General features: G+C 41.1%; 1 protein-coding gene across 1 annotated transcript; it reads left to right on the top strand.

Annotated features, from left to right (window-relative positions):
- The first annotated feature begins 2,809 nt into the window (after nucleotides 1-2,809).
- On the top strand, nucleotides 2,810-15,687 carry rbm24a (RNA binding motif protein 24a). Its single transcript, XM_033637554.2, has 4 exons — nucleotides 2,810-3,265; nucleotides 4,505-4,628; nucleotides 5,171-5,225; nucleotides 13,046-15,687. Exons 1-4 carry the CDS (start codon nucleotides 3,098-3,100, stop codon nucleotides 13,395-13,397), a joined length of 699 nt encoding a protein of 232 aa, XP_033493445.1. The 5' UTR covers nucleotides 2,810-3,097; the 3' UTR covers nucleotides 13,398-15,687.
- The last annotated feature ends 4,078 nt before the right edge of the window (nucleotides 15,688-19,765 follow it).

The raw sequence follows: 19,765 nt of genomic DNA, 5'->3' as shown, positions 1-19,765 counted from the left end.
AATACATTGTGTTTGACTATAAGGTTAATATTTTCAGAGGAAAAAAAATACAAGACAACAGCTTTCATTAGTCAGGGCTTCATATCTGTACAGATGTTATTTTAAGAATCCTCTCGCCCCACTGACCACATGTCTCTGTGATGCTGAATACTTCAATAGTTAAAACAGTCCAATGTTAATATACAGCAGACTACATATAGTTTATGATGCAGTTAAAATGGCCAAAAGTGTGAATAATTGTGTTGCAGGACAATTTAAGGTGTGCCCCTTAATTTTTATGCTTGTGCTCCTAAATTTTTCAGTTAGGGGCTGCAGTGCTCAGACTAAAAAAAGTTAGTCTGGAGCCCTGGAAGTGTGTCGGCTCATTAATTGTATAATAATATTGTAGCTCAGTAACAGGTGTAACGGAATATGAGGGTTTTCTTTCCAAAGCAATGCAATGTACCTCAGTAAAGGCTTTGATAAATATGACAAAGTCTTCTTGCCAACATATAAAATTGATTTGAATAAGAATTTAGTTTTACATTGAAATGTAAACGATAATATTGTTGAGTTTCATTCTGCACGTAAAGGATGTACTTGTTCTGTTGGACGTAAGATGGCGCTGTTTCAGTGGAATAAGGTCGCAGCTGCCTGTAGTCAGTGCACCTCCGTGATGAGGAGGTTTTGGGAAAGAAAAGGTGTATAAAGTGAAGTTGTTATTGATCAATAAAGTTTTCCCAAATGTTGGTTATGAGTATCTTAAACTTGAGATCATTAACTCAGAGTTTAACTTTTAGATACACTTTTCTGAGAGGAATGTTGAGTATGACCTTGGTGTGACTGAGCTGTGGCTATTCAGCTGTTCTGGTGACCTTTGACCTTTAGCTTTCCTCTGCCTGACAGGTGTGTGTGCTGCAGCCAAATGGATAACAAGCATGAAAGTAGAGTTTCAGATTTCCATAATGGCAGCCTTTGTCTTTATCAGACGTAAAAAATACATATTTACTGTACATGTGGTGTCGAGTTGTGGAATATTTTTTGAAGATTATTGGTAATCATAGGCATAGCTTTTGGGGGGGCCCACAGGTGACATGCCCTCCTTAATATTTAGAACGTGTATTTGTCCCCCTTCCCAATTAAAACGCTTAAGTGGCGCCTTACTTTAATATTATAGACATTTACAACACAAATTGACACAGAAAAGACACAAACTGGTGCTTATATTATCACCAGAATGTAGGAAATATTGTGTTTTAGGACCCCTAACCCCCATTTCATAGCTGTACCCTCCAATATAGACACTAAACCTACGCCCTTGTTGGTAATTAAGTATAATTAAAGCTTCCAAAGGGGCCACAGTGTGTTATTGTAAAGGTAGAAGAGGATTCAGACTAGTCAGCAGCATGCTGCACATGAACAGAAAACAACAATTGAACGCAACCTGACCTGATCCCCATTGTTGAGCCTGGGAAACTCGATACTGGTCCCCCTTTTTGTCAGACTCCACTCGGACTTTAAAGCGCGTGTGGCTGCATGAATAAAACAGCGAGTGAACAGAGACACCGCAGAAAGAAAGACATTCTATCAGGTTGCATTTCTTCGTGATGTGGAGTCCTGTGGTGGCAGTTCACATTCAGATGGATGTGCCAGTCATAGATTTTATCTTCAGGAACACAGGTTTTGGTTCAGTCAGTCTAAACATGGGGGACAGCTTGATTAATCAGGCACACATTCATTTGCAGACAATTTTAAAAAAAAAAACTTATATCGTTGTTTTTTTTTTTGACATTATACATGCATGGACTTGAGTCACGTGGCCTTTTTTAATTGGCAGTACACGAATTGTACTCAACTTTTTTCATAACAAATATGACGCATCATTATGTTCCCGTGCCCAAATGTGTCAGCTCACCATGTTACATGGTTAGACAGGATAGTGGGCCAGGAGGAGCGCGCTCACTGAAGCGGAACCGCCATGAATGATTAACAGACAGCAGAGTTTCCTCTCACATTACTGGGGGTGAATTATCCAATGATCCACCCAGCAGTCAGCCCACAGCGGAAGAGGCAGGTTATTTTAATCATTGATGTTCCGAGGCTCCTGATTGAATTGATTTCTGACCTGATCGGTATCTTGTTATAATAGCTGTGCGCAATTCTGTGACGCACGACGCATTTGTCCCCTTTGAAGTCAGTTCTCACCTGATTTAATTATTGAAATGTGATCACCGTATTGATAGGATAATAAGGATTGATTCAGCACAACTTTTTCATCCAAATGACCCCAAAAAGAAACAGATATGAACTGGAAACTTGAATTCCGAAGTTTCAAACTTAGGGCACAACTATGCCTCGTGGCTGTCTGCATGGGCACAAACTTGCCAGAACTCTGTCAGCCCCCCACAAGTGGATTTTCTTGACGGCTGATCCTTCCAGCAGCGCCTCAAAGCTGCACCTGTCTGTCTGCTCACTGCTGCTGCAATCTGTCTGCCCTATGACCTTATCCATGCAAGCCCACAGAGACAGAACAGAGCATTTCCACTGAAGTCCAAGTCTGTTCTGTGTTTATTTCACCAGAGAGAAAAAAATAAATGATGCTACTATCCTGCTCCTCTTTGTCCCCAACATATAGCCTAATCAGTGGAATCAGGTTTTGTTGCCCCCTTATGGTTAATTAAACGTGATTCTAGTAGAGAATCCTTATGTGTGAAGGAGCTCCAGTGTTTCACGCTGTGCAGCTTTCCCAGCTGTTTGTGCGCACCGGTGGGCGGGCAGATATGGGGACTGAGAGCTGGGTGGAGTTAGGAGCTGCGCTTTTAGGAATGGGTCCCAAACCTATTTAGTTAGACAGCAGAGTTAACCAAGAAGAGCTGGAAACACCTGATGGTCTCTGTGGGGACAATCCGCTCCATACAACTCTCCTCTTAACTGTCGGAAGATAAATCTACCTCCAGGCTTCATTTTTGTCGAGTTTTTGTTGTGTTTTCTCTTCTGAAAGAAAAAGTTACAGAGCCAGCTGATCTCTCTTTCTCTCTTCAGCCAAAGAATCACTGATAAGGAGACATTGCACTATTCTTTTTTTTATTGTTCCTATTTATTGTATTTTGCACTAACGATGCACACCACGCAAAAGGACACGACCTATACGAAGATTTTTGTCGGGGGTCTTCCCTACCACACCACGGATTCAAGTCTCAGGAAATATTTTGAGGTGTTTGGTGAGATTGAAGAAGCGGTGGTCATTACCGACAGGCAGACGGGCAAGTCCAGGGGTTATGGATTCGTAAGTATGACTTATTATTATTAATAACACGTCTCCCACTTTTACACAGAAATTAAATTTTACGCATGTGGGGGAAATCCAGTCATGATGACGCGTCTCTGTTAAAGTGCGCGGCTGTTGCTGTCTGTCCCAACATCATGACTAACATTAACTTATCTGCAGTCATGGGGTGTTTATGTTTTGATAAGAAGGCCCTGCTTAAATTTGTCATTGGCTTCTGTTGCAATCCAGCACCCACCAACTTGTTGCGCTTTGGTATGCGCCCTGACACGTTTTAAAGTGAGCTGCCCTCACAGTGACAGCTCTGGTGGGCTGAGAGAAAAAAAACCTCGCTGTGATGCCTTGATATTACAGAGCAGGTTTCTCACACTGGTTTCATCATCTCAAAGCTGTTTACAACTTAAATATTTGTCATAAATCCTGACAAACATTTCAGACACAGATGTAGAGACATAAAGCAGCTCCATACAGACAGCGTGTTTCAAAATCGCTCCTTTAAGTTAATTCATGCATAACAGATGTTTAAATACACATAACAGGGCTGTTTAAACAGAGATGTAGACTCCTTATATGGCCTCTTCACAGACTATTTAATATGTTTGAAGTAGCTTTGGCACATACTGCCAGTAGATGATGTACAAAGTTGCACAGTCACCTTTGACATGCACAGATATCTGTATTTGTATGTCCAAACTAACATTTCTCATTAAAACTTAAGTGTATTTACTCCAACTTTTACTTAAATTCTCTCTTTATTGCTGTAGCATCACCATATTCATGCATCATTCATCCTCTTTTCTCCTAAAAAATGCTCTCGGCTAGGTCAGTGGCCTCAGTTGGTAAAAGAGTGTGAGAAAAGAGAGATGCCAGGTAATGAAGCTCTGAGTGGAGACTGTAACGGGAGCGATAAGGGAGCCACGTTCAGCCAGTCATCTCAGCCTGGCTCCCATTCACTGCTGATAGTTTCAACACATCCACATGAAAGTGATGGATGTGTGTGTGTGTGCTGCCAAATACTTGCTGCAGGCCACACGTACAGACATACTCACACAGAAGGATGACTAACATGCACTCACACACCTGTGAACAAAATAATGTTTTCCTCTTTCTTACAAACGCTCTTACATCAATTGCTGATGCTGTAGTCTATATACATAACTGTGTGCTGTTAAGCTAACCAGCAGGAAAATGAAGCCCATGTGCACACCTCATGCTCTGTGTTTTTGACTCCTCCGTCAGGTGACGATGGCAGACCGCTCAGCTGCAGACCGGGCCTGTAAGGACCCCAACCCGATAATTGACGGCAGGAAGGCCAACGTCAACCTGGCGTACCTGGGGGCCAAGCCTCGGGTGATGCAGCCAGGTAAAGACAACCAAATTAAGATCAAACACAGTGGTGTTGTGGTAGCTGATGAAGTGAGTGTGTTAGGTAGATAGGTAGGTTAACAAGGAGGAAGTGGGTATTCTCTCCTGTATATTCCAGTGGCTTTTTTGGCTGACAGGTGGATATACTGCATAAACCTGTATATGCCCTCCACTACACCACCGATCCAAAAACTACAAAATTTCCTTAACACTCTACAGAAATGTGTGTGTCAGACGTGCAGATGGAGTCATTCAAAGAGCAGATTTTCAAAATTAATAAATCAGACAGCACATTTAATCAACGTGTGTCTCTGTCTTCCCACGGTCTTTGGGAATCACCAAGTGTTGAGTTGGTTTTATTAGCAAACAAGAAAATCAAGTCAGTCCTTCCTGAGTTTCACCTCAGGGTTTGTTTGTTTTGTAGGTCGCTGCAGCAGATGTAAGAACATGTTAGGAGCATATTAGGTCTATCCATGAATAAATCATTGCTCTCTGGATTCACTTTTTTTTTTTTTTTTACATTGTTCCTCTGTTTTGCAGGTTTTACCTTTGGTGTGCCCCAAATTCACCCAGCATTCATCCAAAGGCCTTATGGGTAAGTACTGAGGAGTCCACATGTATTGTAGAGGGATGTTGGGATGTACACATTGCTTATGTAGAGTCTTATTTATTCAGACATGTTTTATTGTGTATGTTTTAAACATTATTTTATTTGATCTTTCTCAGTTTAATGTGTGATGATTGATGCTATCAGTCTGATTTTTTTTAAATCTTCCTTTCCAACCCAAACATAACTGATGACTGATAATTAGAGGTGGACAGGAAGTTGAATGAAGCTTTATCACTGTCCACCAAAAAGCCAGTCAAACTGCCTTTTCTAGGTTTGCCTGTTTGTAAAAATGTGTGTGTGTGTGTGTGTGTGTGTGTGTGTGTGTGTGTGTGTGCTGAGTGGACAATGATGGAAACTTCCAGCCTGACTCAATGTTATCTATCTTTCTCTGGTCCGACAGGCTCGCTCTCGGTTAAGCTAACTGTGCTGGTTTGTGGAATAGTTCTGCAAACGTAATCACAGATCAGAGAAAGGAATAACCTGTAGACTCAAACACACACAAACAAGCTCTGAAAATGGTGATTATAGATGCATGTACGTGGGTTTTGACCTGTTTTTTTTTATTTTATTTGAATAGAACTTAGAGCTTTGTGTGCGGTTATGAAGTGGTGTTGTTAGCTAAACCGTGTGCTTTCTTACTTTAATGAACAAAAAAAAAAAAAAAAGCTGGATTGATTGAATTTTTGGGGTGTTCTTTTTCCTTTTTTTTGTGGAAGCGTGTTAACTTTGCCGAGGAATAGCAAAGTTTTTTTTTAATTGCTTTTAGCTTTGACCTGTTTTGTTTAACAGGATGTGCTGTTTCATGTGTTTTTTGGCTGTCTTTTTGGAGTGAGTGTTGAATTTCTGTGTGATTTATTTATTTATTTTTCCCCAGTTCCTTTCCTTACTCCCATTCCTCACATTATTCCCTCAAAAATAACAAACCCCATCACTGCTTGTGTGTGCTTACAGCATCTTCCTGGTGTCACTAGCAGTTTCTCACATTAACACGACGCAGCAGCAACTTCCTAGTTTATTACAATTCTCTTGTCTTCCTTCCTGTCTCTATGTCTCTTTGTCCTCGCTCTTCTCTAAACACCACATATGCGAGACTTGTGGTCGCGTAGCACCATTTACCATCAGAGATGTGGATGTCTTATGAATGAATGACCACAGTTATGATGTGAGCTCCAGCAATATGTGTGTACATGTCTGATTGCATCGGTACATAATGAGTATGTGCTCTTATTGTGTTTGTATAAGTGTACATGTCTTTGTCCGCTCACATAGTTCCAAAGTCTCCAGTGTGACACAAACAAATGTCTGGATGTCTCTCTCTCCCTCATTCTCTCGGAGCGAGCTTTCGTCACATGGGCTCGTGGTGTTAAGGAAAACAAGCGCTCCCATTGTGCCACACAAAGCCCCGAATGCTGACGCTGCAGTCGCATGAAGCTCTGTGTTGTGTGTGTGTGTGTGTGTGTGTGTGTGTGTGTGTTGGGGGGTCTGCTGAGGGTGCTGGACCATCTCTCTCTATCATGTAAGAGCAGAGCAGGGGCCATTGAAACAGGGCCAGAGTGGGTGTTTTAGGGGCCACATTAACATACAGCCATTCCATGTGCACTTACTGTACATACATCTTAACCATCTGATATGAACTACAGCCATCCGTCAGTTTGCCTCTCATGATAACATAGTGAAAATGCTGTGTACACATTTAAGAGTTCACTACTGACGAAAGTATTGACCATACAAAACAGGTTGTTGGCATTGTACATTGCAAACCACGAATATGTAACATTTGTACATTGTTATGTAGCCGATACAGTGAAACTTTAACTGTTTATTTGCATTTCAACTACACTGTGGTTAACATTTGGTTATGTTCTGGCACAAAAAACACTTGGTCATTGTTATGAAAAGGTCATGTTTTGGCTTAAAATACCTGGTTTTGGAGGCACAATCATGGTTGGAAATGTCAGAATGCCTGGCAAAAAACCAAACAAAAAAACCCTCCAAGTTTTGATGCCACAGTTTACGGTGGAAATGTTGCAATGTCTTGCTAAAACCAACCAATTTTTGCTGTTTGTTGGTTCGCACAGTGGCCTGCAGTTTAGCAGCTGTCTCGCCTAGGTGTCATGCCATTCACCGTCCCCACATCAGAAAATTAAAAATATATCCGTGGTTTGCAGAAACGTACAATGCCAATATTTCTTCTGGCAGCTGGGATAAGACCTTTGAATCTGCCCACTGCACTGAGTGACTTGTGTTTCTCGATTGAAAAACAATCAGTCCACTGAGAGCTGCAGGACTAACGATTAGCCAATCAGCATGACCATCCAATCTTACACCACTGTCAGGTTGGTTTATATAGATGGCATCTTCTCAATATTGGTCAACAATCATAGTTTATTTTTACTTTGCTCCACCCCACTCTGAAAACCCTGGCAAAACCAGTATGCTGGGATGGCTATGTATCAGTGTTAATTTAAAATGCTGTTAGATTCAAGCAGATAATTTGGTCTCCACTAATTAGTTAGTTTCTAAAGATGTGTAGGCTTAGGTTTGGCAGTTTGTATTCCTCACAGATAAACTTTTACATTGCGTTTCAGCTCCAGTGGAAGCCCAACATCCTGAACCTGTTCACGATCTGTATAGGAAATGACAACCCGTAGACCCTCAGATTGGATAAAGAACAATACCCAAAAAAGTGCCTTAAAAAAGGGAAGAATTGGAAGGGACGCTTGGTCATTTTGACTCATCTTAGTGACAAAGTTCCATCCTGTCATTTATCCATCATGCCCCTGGTGTGTAAAGACCTTTACACCATCATCATGTAAAACTGATTTAGTCAAAAATAAATGTATAAATCCAAGAAGAGTTCACCAATCAGAGGGCACCAGCAGCACCTCTTGGCCCATAAAAATTATGGTCAAAGAGCTCCTTTGTACAGTATGTTGACAAAGGTCATGTGATGAATCAAGCAGGTACATCTCATAAAATGTATGTTGCTAAAAACTATACAAATCAACCAATGGAAAGGTGGATAAATGTCTACAAGACTTTAACTGTGAGAAGATAAGAAGCTAACAGCTTATTGTTGCCACATCCTCACACTGCTCAGAAACTAAAACAACCAGAGAGCAGGTTTCAAATTTAGGATCTTCCAGTTAGGATTTTGAACTTAAGACTTTGTCTGCTGTCTCGGTGGACTCACGTCTGATCCAAGTAGTTTTCTGTGTGTGGATTATGTCTCAAGTCTGGCTGTACTTTAAGTGAAACCATATCCTGGGTCCATCCGTGTCTCGGTCATGATATCATAAGCCTTATGAGCAGCTCAGTCGAAGCAGGACAGGTGTGTGCTGCCTCACACTTTCGTGATGCAGAAACGCACACACCTCACACACATTAGATCCCCTCACCTCAGTGTACGTTGGTGCTCTCTCCCCCAGCAGACACCGTGCACAGTGGCAGAGAATCTTTATTTAGCCTTGAACTTTAATGACCTCTGGGTTGTGTGAACATGGCATTCCAGTGAACACACACACACACACACACACACACACACACACACACAATGAGTCGTCACACTATAGCTCCCAGCAGGCTTAACAAAACAGCCATAAACTTACTGTGTATTTGATTTCCTTATTTCATGCCTACCTCCAGGGAAAAGAGTTTTTTCTTATTATGGGGCAACACTGGATGAGTCAGCCAGAGCTTTGCTTCCCATGGACAAAACTTCAGCTTATGCTATGTGTGTGTGTGTGTGTGTGTGTGTGTGTGTGTGTGTGTGTGTGTGTGTGTGTGCGCGTGTGCGTGTGTGTGTGCTTGTATATGCATGTTAGTTTACCCGACCATCCCACAGATACAGTAGTAGTGGGAAATCAGAGACAGCAATGGTACAATCCCAAAAATGCACTAAGCAAGAAGACTGATTTTGGGAGCAGTGGAGATGGTTACATTCCACTGAAAGTGGAAAGTGTTAAAATAGTTACTGTCTGAGGAGCGAGCTCTGCAGTCAATCATAGACAGTAGCTGCTGTTAAAACTTGTGCACCTGAAAGTTTCAATGGGGAATGTTAGGTGTTTCTTTAATACCATTAATGCAGAGTCACACTTGACAATTTTTTTTCTAACTTTATTTAAGAAACAAAGAACATGAGGTCGTCATTACAAGGTCAAATCCCAGAGCATTTTTCACTTACGTCCAGACACTTTTTTCAACGGCGTTTGTACACAATCCATTTCTCCCAGTATTTTGTACATTTTACCATCTCAAGTATTAAAATAAAAGTCTTTCCATACAGTGTATTTGGTTTATGATCCCCAGCCATTGGGCCAATGTTGGAGGATCAACTTGCAACCATTTGCGAGTTATGGCTTTCCTGTTACTTGCCAAAAGTATAACGTGACAAATGAATAGACTAAATCCATCCCAACTATCTTATGAATCTCAGCTGCAATCTCTTAGGCATGCCTAGAAGACATGATACTGATTGGCCAGTGAGGTTCCGCATTGCCTCCAACAGAAGCCCCAGCTCTGTAGGCCTGCTCGCAGTGCTGTTAGTCTCGGGGTCATAAAGACTCGCACAAGGTTTTTCCAACCAAACTCCCTCAGGGACCTTGAGTTTGCAGTAGTTGCTTGTGTTTCACACATCTCTGTCCAGTCCTCCTTTGATTTGTGTATGTCTGATTCTTTCATTTTTGTCTAATATATCTTGTAGAATGATTCTTTGAAATTTGAATACTTCCGTACAGTCTCAAAACTAACTTTTTAGCATCTCCCATTGTCCGTTTATCTTTAAGCTTTGAAACTTTTTATTGAAGTCATCCCTAACTTGAAGGTATCTGTAGAAGTCCTGCTTTTTCCAGTCCAAATGTCTTTGATATATCCCGATAGCTCTGTAATTTTCTGTTGGAGATGACCGAACAGAGAGACATGATACCTCTTCTTACCCACAGTTTGAATCTCCCATCCAACCTGGCAGGTTCAAATTCCGGATCAAATACTCTCAACTCAAGATCCCTGCCCATCTCTCTAATTGTAATTTCCTCAACACCTCAGTCTGCTATAGCTCCTTTTGGCCTGGCTTTTGTTACCTAACACTAGACAATTTTTTAAAGTATAATAATCAATTCAGCAGAACCAGAGAAGTTATAAAACCTGGTGCCCCAACTAACATTGAATTTATTAGATTTGTACAGCTCTCTCCAGGGCTATGAAAGTTTTCTTTTTATAACTTTGTTTTCTCAGATAGGCTCTATACTCCCCACAACCTGTAAAAAGGTGGTGGTGGTTTTCATCATACAGGTGACTGACTAAAGAAAATTTCTCCACCTTGTTTATCTAAATCAGTACTAGGGATGAGCAAGTGCACCATTATTCTGTATCTGTTTAACCAACTAAATTATCTGTATCCCTATCTGTACTTGTAACAGGTGGGGTTCAAATTAGAAGTGGGCGTGGTTTAAACTGAAATGGGTGGGGCCTAACTGGAAATTGTTATTGAGACCTGACATTGATACGGCCGATCAAGATGCTATATTTACTATTATTAGAAAACTATTTACAGAACAGCCTCAGAATTGAGCTCCAGATCATGTTTGATCACAAGAGTAAGCAATTAAACGCAGATACTCAAATGAGGATATTCCTTCATCATGATTATGGATATTGAAATTTTAATCGGATAATTATCTGTTCTGGGAACTTGTTTCATCCAAGTATTCTGCACAGTCCTGTTATCATACAGCCAGTCTAACTTCACAAGCAGCGTTATCAAGCCAGTTAAATTTAGCATGGTGACCATTATTCCACTTACATGTCACCTGTACAGCACAGACACATGTATGACTTACTATTTAACTGCAGTAGGAGTTAATTAAACAGAATATATTTTAAAAAAAATACACAATAAATAAAATAAAAGGCATAAAATACAGCACCTGGAATATTCATGATTTGGTGCTTTAAACCTCATCAGTAATCCTCACAGTCCATCGTGCTTTTGCCACATTTAATTTGATTTAACTGATTTGAAAAAATGCAAGTACAGTGTTCTCATATTGTACAATAGTTGTGTTAAACCAGTGTACAAATTTTGTGTGAGAAAACCCAGAGATAGATAGATAGATAGATAGATAGATAGATAGATAGATAGATAGATAGATAGTAAATTTCTCTCCACTGTTTAATGGGAGATTTAGAGATGGTGTCCTCTAAAGTTTAATTAGTGTGAGCTTCAAGGGATAGTTTCAGTGTCATATGATGATAAAAACACTGTTTCTGAGGATTTTCTGATTAGTATATATTTAACGTTGACCTTTGGCCTTTACTGACAGCCACACCAAACCTCTACATGCCCACTTACTCAGTTTATCCCCTCCCTTTCTTTTTTTTTCTTTTCAGTTGAGTGATTGTGCTGTGCCCTTGTTTTTGTTGTCGTTCCTGTAATCAGTCTAGTCGAGGTGGACTATTTTTATATATTTCTTCCTCTCTGACGCCTTGCTGTTGTTTTGTTTTTCCTGTTTTTCTCCTGACGCACTGTTTTCGGTTGAGATGTGGATTGGATTGGATAATGGAGTGCTCACAATAGGGTTGCCACGATAGATCCTGCCTTTCAACCTTTAACTTTTCCTGCACCTCCTCTCTTCTCTTCTGATCCAGAGTCAAAAATGTAACCACCTGATGTTCATCCATTATATTTGGTTTCCTTGATCTTCTCTCAACAGATTTTTGAGCCACCTTCATTTAAACTCTCCTACAGTCACATAGCTGTCGTTGGAGCTTTGTGCAACAAATATCAAATTGTTTCTTTCAAGCCTGATGCTCCTCATTCCATTTGAATTAAAGTGAAATCTGACTCTACTTTTATCTGTAAAGTGAAGGGAGGGCTGTTTTTCAGGACACCAAAGACTGAAATTCACATTCAGAGCTTTTTTTCTTCTTCCTTCCACCCCCAGTCAAAAGTTGACACTTCACTTCTCTGAACAGTTAGTGTAAATTTCCAAAGCTCCCCTCATGCTTGCTGTCCGACTGAGTTTCCAGACCTTATAGAGTCTGGGGGGTTGGGATAAGGCTATGTCATGGAGGGCAGAATGTGCTCATTGTTCATAATTGTTTATTTAATTGAAACATCCCTCTGGGTGCGGAGCCTAGTCCCAGCTCACCCTGCTGCCTCCCCGGCTCTTTGTCCCGATACAGAGGGGGAAATGGCCAGCAGCGTCCCTTTTTGAAAACTGTCCAGCTGTCAAAGTGGCAGTGACATTTTCACAATGCTTCCCTGGGCTCATCTCCTCTGTCCGCACCCCTGCCCCCCCAGCACTGTAAGCCTCCCCTCCCTTACCTCCCCACCCGCTCGCCCTCCAGCAGGCAGGGGAACGGCACCAGAGCCAAATCCACATGTGACGGACAAACGAGCTGCAGGTTACACATCCAAAACGTTTTAATTTTTTCTGTCGTTCTGCCTCCACTCACAAAACTGACCAAAACAGGAAATACAAAACCTGTTCCATGCTGTATCCCGTAAAAACAATGACATCATCACCTCATACAAATGTAATTTCTTAGTAGATTTGAGGTGTTCAGAGTTTTCCTCACCTTCCAGTCTTCCTTTCACAGAGAGATTTCTATTTTGGCAACCCTATATTGTTCTAATCCCTACTAGAAGGCATTTCCTTGGTGTTCTTGACTGGTGGATTGGACTGTGGTTGGGTGGTGGGCGGGCGCTTGGCCGCAGTGTGATGGAGTTGGGTTTTAGGGTGGGTGTTGTTATCCTCAGACAGGGCAAATCAAACTAATCTGCCATATCTGTGTCTGTTTCACAGCATCCCGGCCCACTATGTGTACCCTCAGGCCTTCGTTCAGCCTAGTGTGGTCATCCCTCATGTGCAACCTGCAGCTGCTGCACCCGCCACTGCTTCCTCCCCCTACATCGACTACACCGGAGCTGCCTATGCGCAGTACTCTGCAGCCGCGGCCAACGCTGCCGCTGCAGCTGCATATGAGCAATATCCCTACGCCGCATCCCCTGCCGCCGCAGGCTACGTGGCTACTGCTGGTTATGGCTACGCAGTCCAGCAGCCTTTAGCCACAGCTGCCCCGGGCTCAGCCGCCGCTGCAGCCGCAGCCTTCGGTCAGTACCAGCCTCAGCAGCTGCAAGCCGACCGCATGCAATAGCAGCCACTGCAACCACTGGACATGCAGAGAGAGGAGGCCCTCCCCCGGCCACAGCTGATTGGTCAGGAGAAGGAGCAGCGAAGGAAAAGAAAGAGGGAGTGGCCTTAGGGGGGGTGGGCATGTCAGCGACTCAGAGGCAGGGTTGCTTTAAAAAGGTGATGATGATGATGGTGGTGGTGATGATGGTGGTGGTAGTGATGATGATGGTGAGGTGGGAACTTTTTACAGTAACTTTCCAACTTGCTGTGCTTCTACCAAAAAACAGAAAATGAAAAAAAGTCGCAGAACAAATAATGGAAAGTGATTTACTATTATTGTTGTTGTTATTACTATTATTATTATTATCATTACAATTATCATTGTAGTAGAGTACTTATTTCTAGAGAAGAGAAGCAGGAACTAATCCCTGTGGTTGGTATAGGTGTTAAACTAAGCCTTTAAGTCCTATTGCTGTCTTTAACGTTAGGTTAGGAAACTGTTCTCTTTTTTTCACTTGTGGTTTTCCACAAGTGTTTTCGGTTATTTGATGCCCTCATAACATTTATATTTATTATTGTTATTATTACACATTGGGGGCTCTTCTTGTTCTTATTGTCTTTTCAAGTGCATTTTTGGAGTTATTATTTTCTGATAATCAGGGAAATGGAACCGTTTCCAACGTGTTAGCTATTATTATGTGACCTCTGTCAGGAAGTCGAGGAGTCGTAACTCGTCGTGTCACACATATTTAAAGAACTACCTTTTTATCTTCCTGATGCTGAATGTCCCTTTTTTTTACTCTGTGTCTCGACCTCTTGACCTATGCAAAGCAAACAAATCACCAGGACACAAAAAGAAAAAAAAAACAAAAACAAAGAAAAGAAACAAAAAACTGAAAATGTCATCAACTCTGACTTGATTCTTGGACTAAAGGGGGACTTGGCAAACAAAACAAACGCACTGACAAAAGGAGAGAGGTTGAAAATGGCTTCAGACAATGAGAAACACTAAATCAGTCGCTTTTCCACATGTTTCACTCGCACGGACACGGACACATGCATCCAGAGTTGCACACATAGCAGTCAAAGACAAAGGCGGCACAGTTGTGTTTCTCTCCGGCTCTGGGATGGAGAGAAAGAAAAAGAGAAAGAAAGAGGGAGAGAGCAGCTGCTGGTGGGGGTGGACAGAGCCGCTCCAGCGCCACACAGACGGATCACTCTGGAAAGAACGCATCACTTGTGCTCGTTTGTTGAGCTGTCACATTTTAATCCCCGGCCGGGCCCATTTGGGAACCAACTTCACACCCCTCCACCCAACACAGAGCCCCACAGCAGAGCCCCCGGTCATGCAGCCCTGCAGCTGTCAGCACTTCCACCTCTGTGCTGCTGTAGTCTGGTGTCAGGTACACACTCACAAACACACACTTTCACCAAAGCCACCCCAACAACTGGCCTGCCTCATGTCTGTCAAGATCACCAGGTGGGGTGGAGAGGACAGGGGTTTGACTCTTTGACGTTATGTTGGTCTGTGTGCCTTACATTTTTACTGCTATTTAAGAGAAAAACAGAAAAAAAGAGAGAAATCTACTATTTAAGATATTTATTTTTGAGGGTTGACTATGTTGACGCTCTGAGAGTAGAGACTTAGTGGCGGTACTGTATTAATAAAATTATTATGTACTCATCTCAAGGCATATATAAGTTATTGATTAGTTTTAGTAATAATATTATTATAATTATTATTATTATTATTATTATTATTATTAACATACTCAACCAAAAATGTCGATGTAGGAGTTATTTAAGATACTGTTATGTGCACTGTACTTTTATTTTTTATCTTTTTGATTCTTTAGAACATGACATTAAATATTAGCTTCATGCCTTTTGTAGGGAAGAAACTTTATTTAAATGCAGGCCTGTTTGCATGCAGATTGTACTCTGCCTCTTCTGTGTTTAGACGAGAGGAAAAACGAATAATTTTCACAAAAAACAAGCGAAAATGCTGCTTTCTCCACTAGAATGTATAGTTGTCGTCGAGGTTCCAGTAGCTGTGCTTCTTTTGCTTAATATTCATCAGATGGGCTATTTTACACTGTTGGGAATTTTTATACTTGAACTATTTCTTACAAGGGAAATATGAAAAATAAATGACAAAAAACTTTATAAGGAAGCTTTTCATTGTCACTGGATGAAGGCATGTAAAGTGTTTCTATTGAAATGCAAAGGTCCTGTTGATATTAAAAACCTTTACTTCAGAATTTCAACACCATTTACTTAAAATTGGAATAAAATGTTCAATATTTAAAAAGCTTGGTGGTATTTCTTTCCATTATGACGTCAATTACACCGAGGGTCCATGTCAGGTTGTTTGAATGTGAAACATATATGGTTATCTTTTTACACACAACCACACATTAATTACATTCAGTTTTATATATTTATATAGCCCAATATCATGAATCATACTTTACCTCAGGGAGCTTTACAATCTGTACAACATACAAAACCCACAGCAGATGAGGAAAAGCTCCCCCCAGTAAAACCCTTTAACAGGGCAATTATAACAGGGCATCTATACATACAAACATGAACATTAATAATATATTTCCTATGTGCCTATATGAAGGTGTTCTGTGTTAAAGGTCCAATGTGTAGGATTTAGCGGCCCCTAGAGGCGAGGTTGCAGAAATGAAACTTCTCCCTTGTGCCAAGCATGTAAGAGAACTAAATGGTGTTCTATTTGTCCCTTCTGAGCTACTGTAGAAACAACATGGTGGACTCTATTGAAGAGGACCTGCTCCATATGTTTATATAAACGGCTCATTCAAAGGTAACGTAAACACAGCAGTCCTTATTTTCAGGTGATTATAAACTAATGTAAACATAGTTATGAAACTTACATCAATTTCTGCCAACAGATGTCCCTAAATACTACACACTGGACCTTTAAATACAACTCATTGTTATAAAATGCTATTTTCCTTTTCTTGTTTTTACAATAAAAGTTTTCATAAGATATAATGCTTTTTTTATAACATACATTTTTATTTCAAAATCCGCTTTTTTTCACCCAGTGACACTTTTTTTATCGTGTCACCTATAATAACATTTATTCTACTCTCCATGATAGTGGTGTCGAGGAGATTATTTCTTTAGAGGCAGGTATGTAGATGTGATTAGCTGAAAGGTTGGGAGTAGTGACTTTATGATGTAAGACATGTCATTCAGAGAAAATGCTATCATTGAATTAAAACAGCCTTTAAAGGTGGAGTCGGTTATTCTAGAGAAAGATTACTGACATTTGAACTCAACAGACAGCCAGTGAGGAGATAGTCAAGGTGTATTAGATTACCACCTTTAAAAAAGGCCAAGTTTGATATATTAATAAAAAACAACCCCTGTAAGACTTTAACACTTCATTATAATGGGTTTTAATAACAAAAACATAACATCATTGTTTCATTTACTTTATTATTTCCTATTTATTTATATATTTAGTTATTTCATATGAAGCACTTTGGGGCTCCATACATAACCTGCGTGTATTTCTGAGTGTGTGTGTGTGTGTGTGTGTGTGTGTCTCTTATTAGACAATAAACTTTATTTGTATGGCACTTTTCAAAACACAAAGTGCTTTTTCTCCACCTGCATGGTGACAAACACATCACACATGCCAGATGCTGCACAACGCCTCCTCCTCGTTGTGAAACCATCTTGAGAGGACGTTATTTGAAACACTCTCACATTACAGTCACACCCACAGTTTACATGGATACATCTGACACATAACAAAGTCCCTCAGGACTCAGGCTATCAATGATTCACACACTCTCTAATCAATAAGTCATGTCAGCCTATGAAGAGTGTGCTGCCGTGTCTCTGCCATCTTTTACTCGGCTCTGGGGAGTATTTTGGTCCCTGGTGAAACATGAACCTGTAGGGGTGATCATGACACAGCATGGACGCAGCAAGGCCTTATGGGTGAAATCAGCTTCTATCATAGCATCTGACCTCATGATACCATGAAATCAAAGCTGTTACTTTATTAAACAGATGGTGTGGATTTGTGATAGAGTTCTGGTGAGACTTTAAAGGGTCACCTAAAATCAGTTAAAGGGAAATTTCGGTTTATTTCAACCCGTCTCCTATCGTCCTAAATTTGTTTCAAGTGACTAGTGACATAAAAATAATAGTTAGCATGTTAGCCGTTAGCCTAGATACAGCCGGGGCGCATAGTAGCGTCAGACCTGTTAAAACGTAAGTGAACGGGCAATCTTCAAGTGCAAAGTTAGTCCACTAAACAAGCTTTTTTTCCACAAAGACCGCCTCATATCGTTAGGATAAATGTCAGAGAACATATAGAAAACGACATGTAAACATGTTGTCTTACCTTACCGGTGTGCTGCCATGTTTGTTTATCCCTCTAGCTCTGCTTTCCAAAGCGCGGCCGAAATATATCTTGCAAGCTCTAGATAAAGCCCAGCTGGATACTACTCCAGGTGGAGGTGTCTTGTCCTCGGTCACATCCAGACCTTGAAAATAAGGCTGCAACCGGTCCCATTCCTTGCAACAGAGGCATTCCTCTTCTGTGGGCACTGGGGCACAGCATTCACAGGTACACCACCAATCTCCAGAGCTACGCAGCCTTGCAGCAGCCATTCCTCCTCTCTCGTCCTCTACCTGTTGCGCCTCTCTCTCTCCTCCTCCGTTCTTCAATTTCACGAAGCTCTTCATCAGTGTATTCTGGCTCAAATAAATAAGGGCGGCCATCAAACTCTGCAAAATCAAATTCCTCCTCCACAAAGTCGAAGTCTGGCAAAAAGTCAGCCATTATTCTATAAATCTTTCATAAAATAAATGAATGAACTTTACAGACTACTGTCCGGTTCTGCCTTCCAGCTGTTGCTGCTTGTTCTCGCGAGATTTCAGGCACGGTATGAGATCGCTGCTTGTTCTCGCGATATTTATTTTTGCGCTTTGGAAAGCAGAGCTAGATGGTAAACAAACATGGCAGCACACAGGTAAGGTAAGACAACACGTTTACATGGCGTTTTATATAGGCCTATGTTCTCTGATATTTATCCTAACAATATGAGGCGGTCTTTGTGGAAAAAAAGCTTGTTTAGTGGACTAACTTTGCACTTGAAGGTTGCCCGTTCACTTACGTTTTAACAGGTCTGACGCTACTATGCACCCCGGCTGTATCTAGGCTAACGGCTAACATGCTAACTATTATTTTTATGTCACTAATTACTAGAGACAAATTTAGGACGATAGGAGACAGCTTGAAATGAACCGAAATTTCCCTTTAAGTGGTTAGCTGCTTAGCCTGCGTAACAGACGGGGGTCTAATGCTGCCTTCAGGTCATACCATTCAGACCAGAACTATGAGCAGTCAAATTGGGAAGAATATGTTCACGTCAGCCTCCGCAATTTATTAACCCTGACTCAGGGATTTCTTGTGGCAATGATACCATTGATACTGCTGGCAACATGGCTGCAGAGTCTCTATGTGCAAATAAGACTTGATATTTTGTTGGTTTTAAGTTGTTAAGTAACCAAAATCAGACATATTCCAAATGCTTCACTTCATCGTAACGCTGAATAACGATATTAAGTCGTAAGGTATGAAGTATAAAATCCTGTGTCTGCAAAACATTGTAATGTTAATGTCCACAAAACAGGACCTAACCAAAATTTAACGTATGTCCAAAGTAAGAGTCCAACATCTTTCTGACATCACATTGACGTCCAGTGCCAGCTTGGATAACAACAACAATAGCTATTAATGTGCTAAGGAGGTCGTGGTGCCATCTTCTGTCATTTCCTGTCATCTCTCACCTGCTGCTATGGACAAAATTCACAAAAACACCCAATCAATCATTTTAAAAAGCTAATTTGACTGGTATGATTGTAAGGTGAGCTGTTGGTAGGTCTAACTATCTTGAAAATGATGCATCAACACTCCCAAATCAGAATAACAAAAGGTTCTCTTTGCACAAATGCAGCACATAGACAGTAAAAATAATGGATGCAGCTACCGTGATGTCACCCACTGGTTTGTGGACTCCCGTTTTGAAGCCTCAACCATGGCCAGAAGTGACCATATTTGGACGAGAGGCTGGTGCTGTGGAGGAATGAGGGGTGGATCTGACTGAGAAGCTGAGGACACCATTGGCAGACAGCCTGTCACTCGAAGCAGCCCTGCTCTTAATTATGCATAACTTAAAGTCTTAATAAACTGTAAACGGGTGAGTTATATAAAGATTCAGCCCGCTGTGCAGCTGTCATGAAGAGGGATATTACCATTTTTGTACCAGGCTGTAAACATGTTGATTTCTGCTGTAAGGTTGAGCATATTAACACGGGGGATTGACTCGTCTCTGG

This window comes from Epinephelus lanceolatus, chromosome 16, assembly GCF_041903045.1.
Source record: "Epinephelus lanceolatus isolate andai-2023 chromosome 16, ASM4190304v1, whole genome shotgun sequence".
Lineage (NCBI taxonomy): Eukaryota > Metazoa > Chordata > Actinopteri > Perciformes > Serranidae > Epinephelus > Epinephelus lanceolatus.
This window is presented reverse-complemented; position numbering and strand designations above follow the sequence as displayed.

Coding starts and splice junctions, on each gene's coding strand:
- rbm24a (XM_033637554.2), top strand. CDS start 3,098: ATGCACACCACGCAAAAGGACACGACCTATACGAAGATTTTTGTCGGG. Junction 3,266..4,504: donor AGTCCAGGGGTTATGGATTC/GTAAGTATGACT, acceptor CTCCTCCGTCAG/GTGACGATGGCAGACCGCTC. Junction 5,226..13,045: donor TTCATCCAAAGGCCTTATGG/GTAAGTACTGAG, acceptor TCTGTTTCACAG/CATCCCGGCCCACTATGTGT.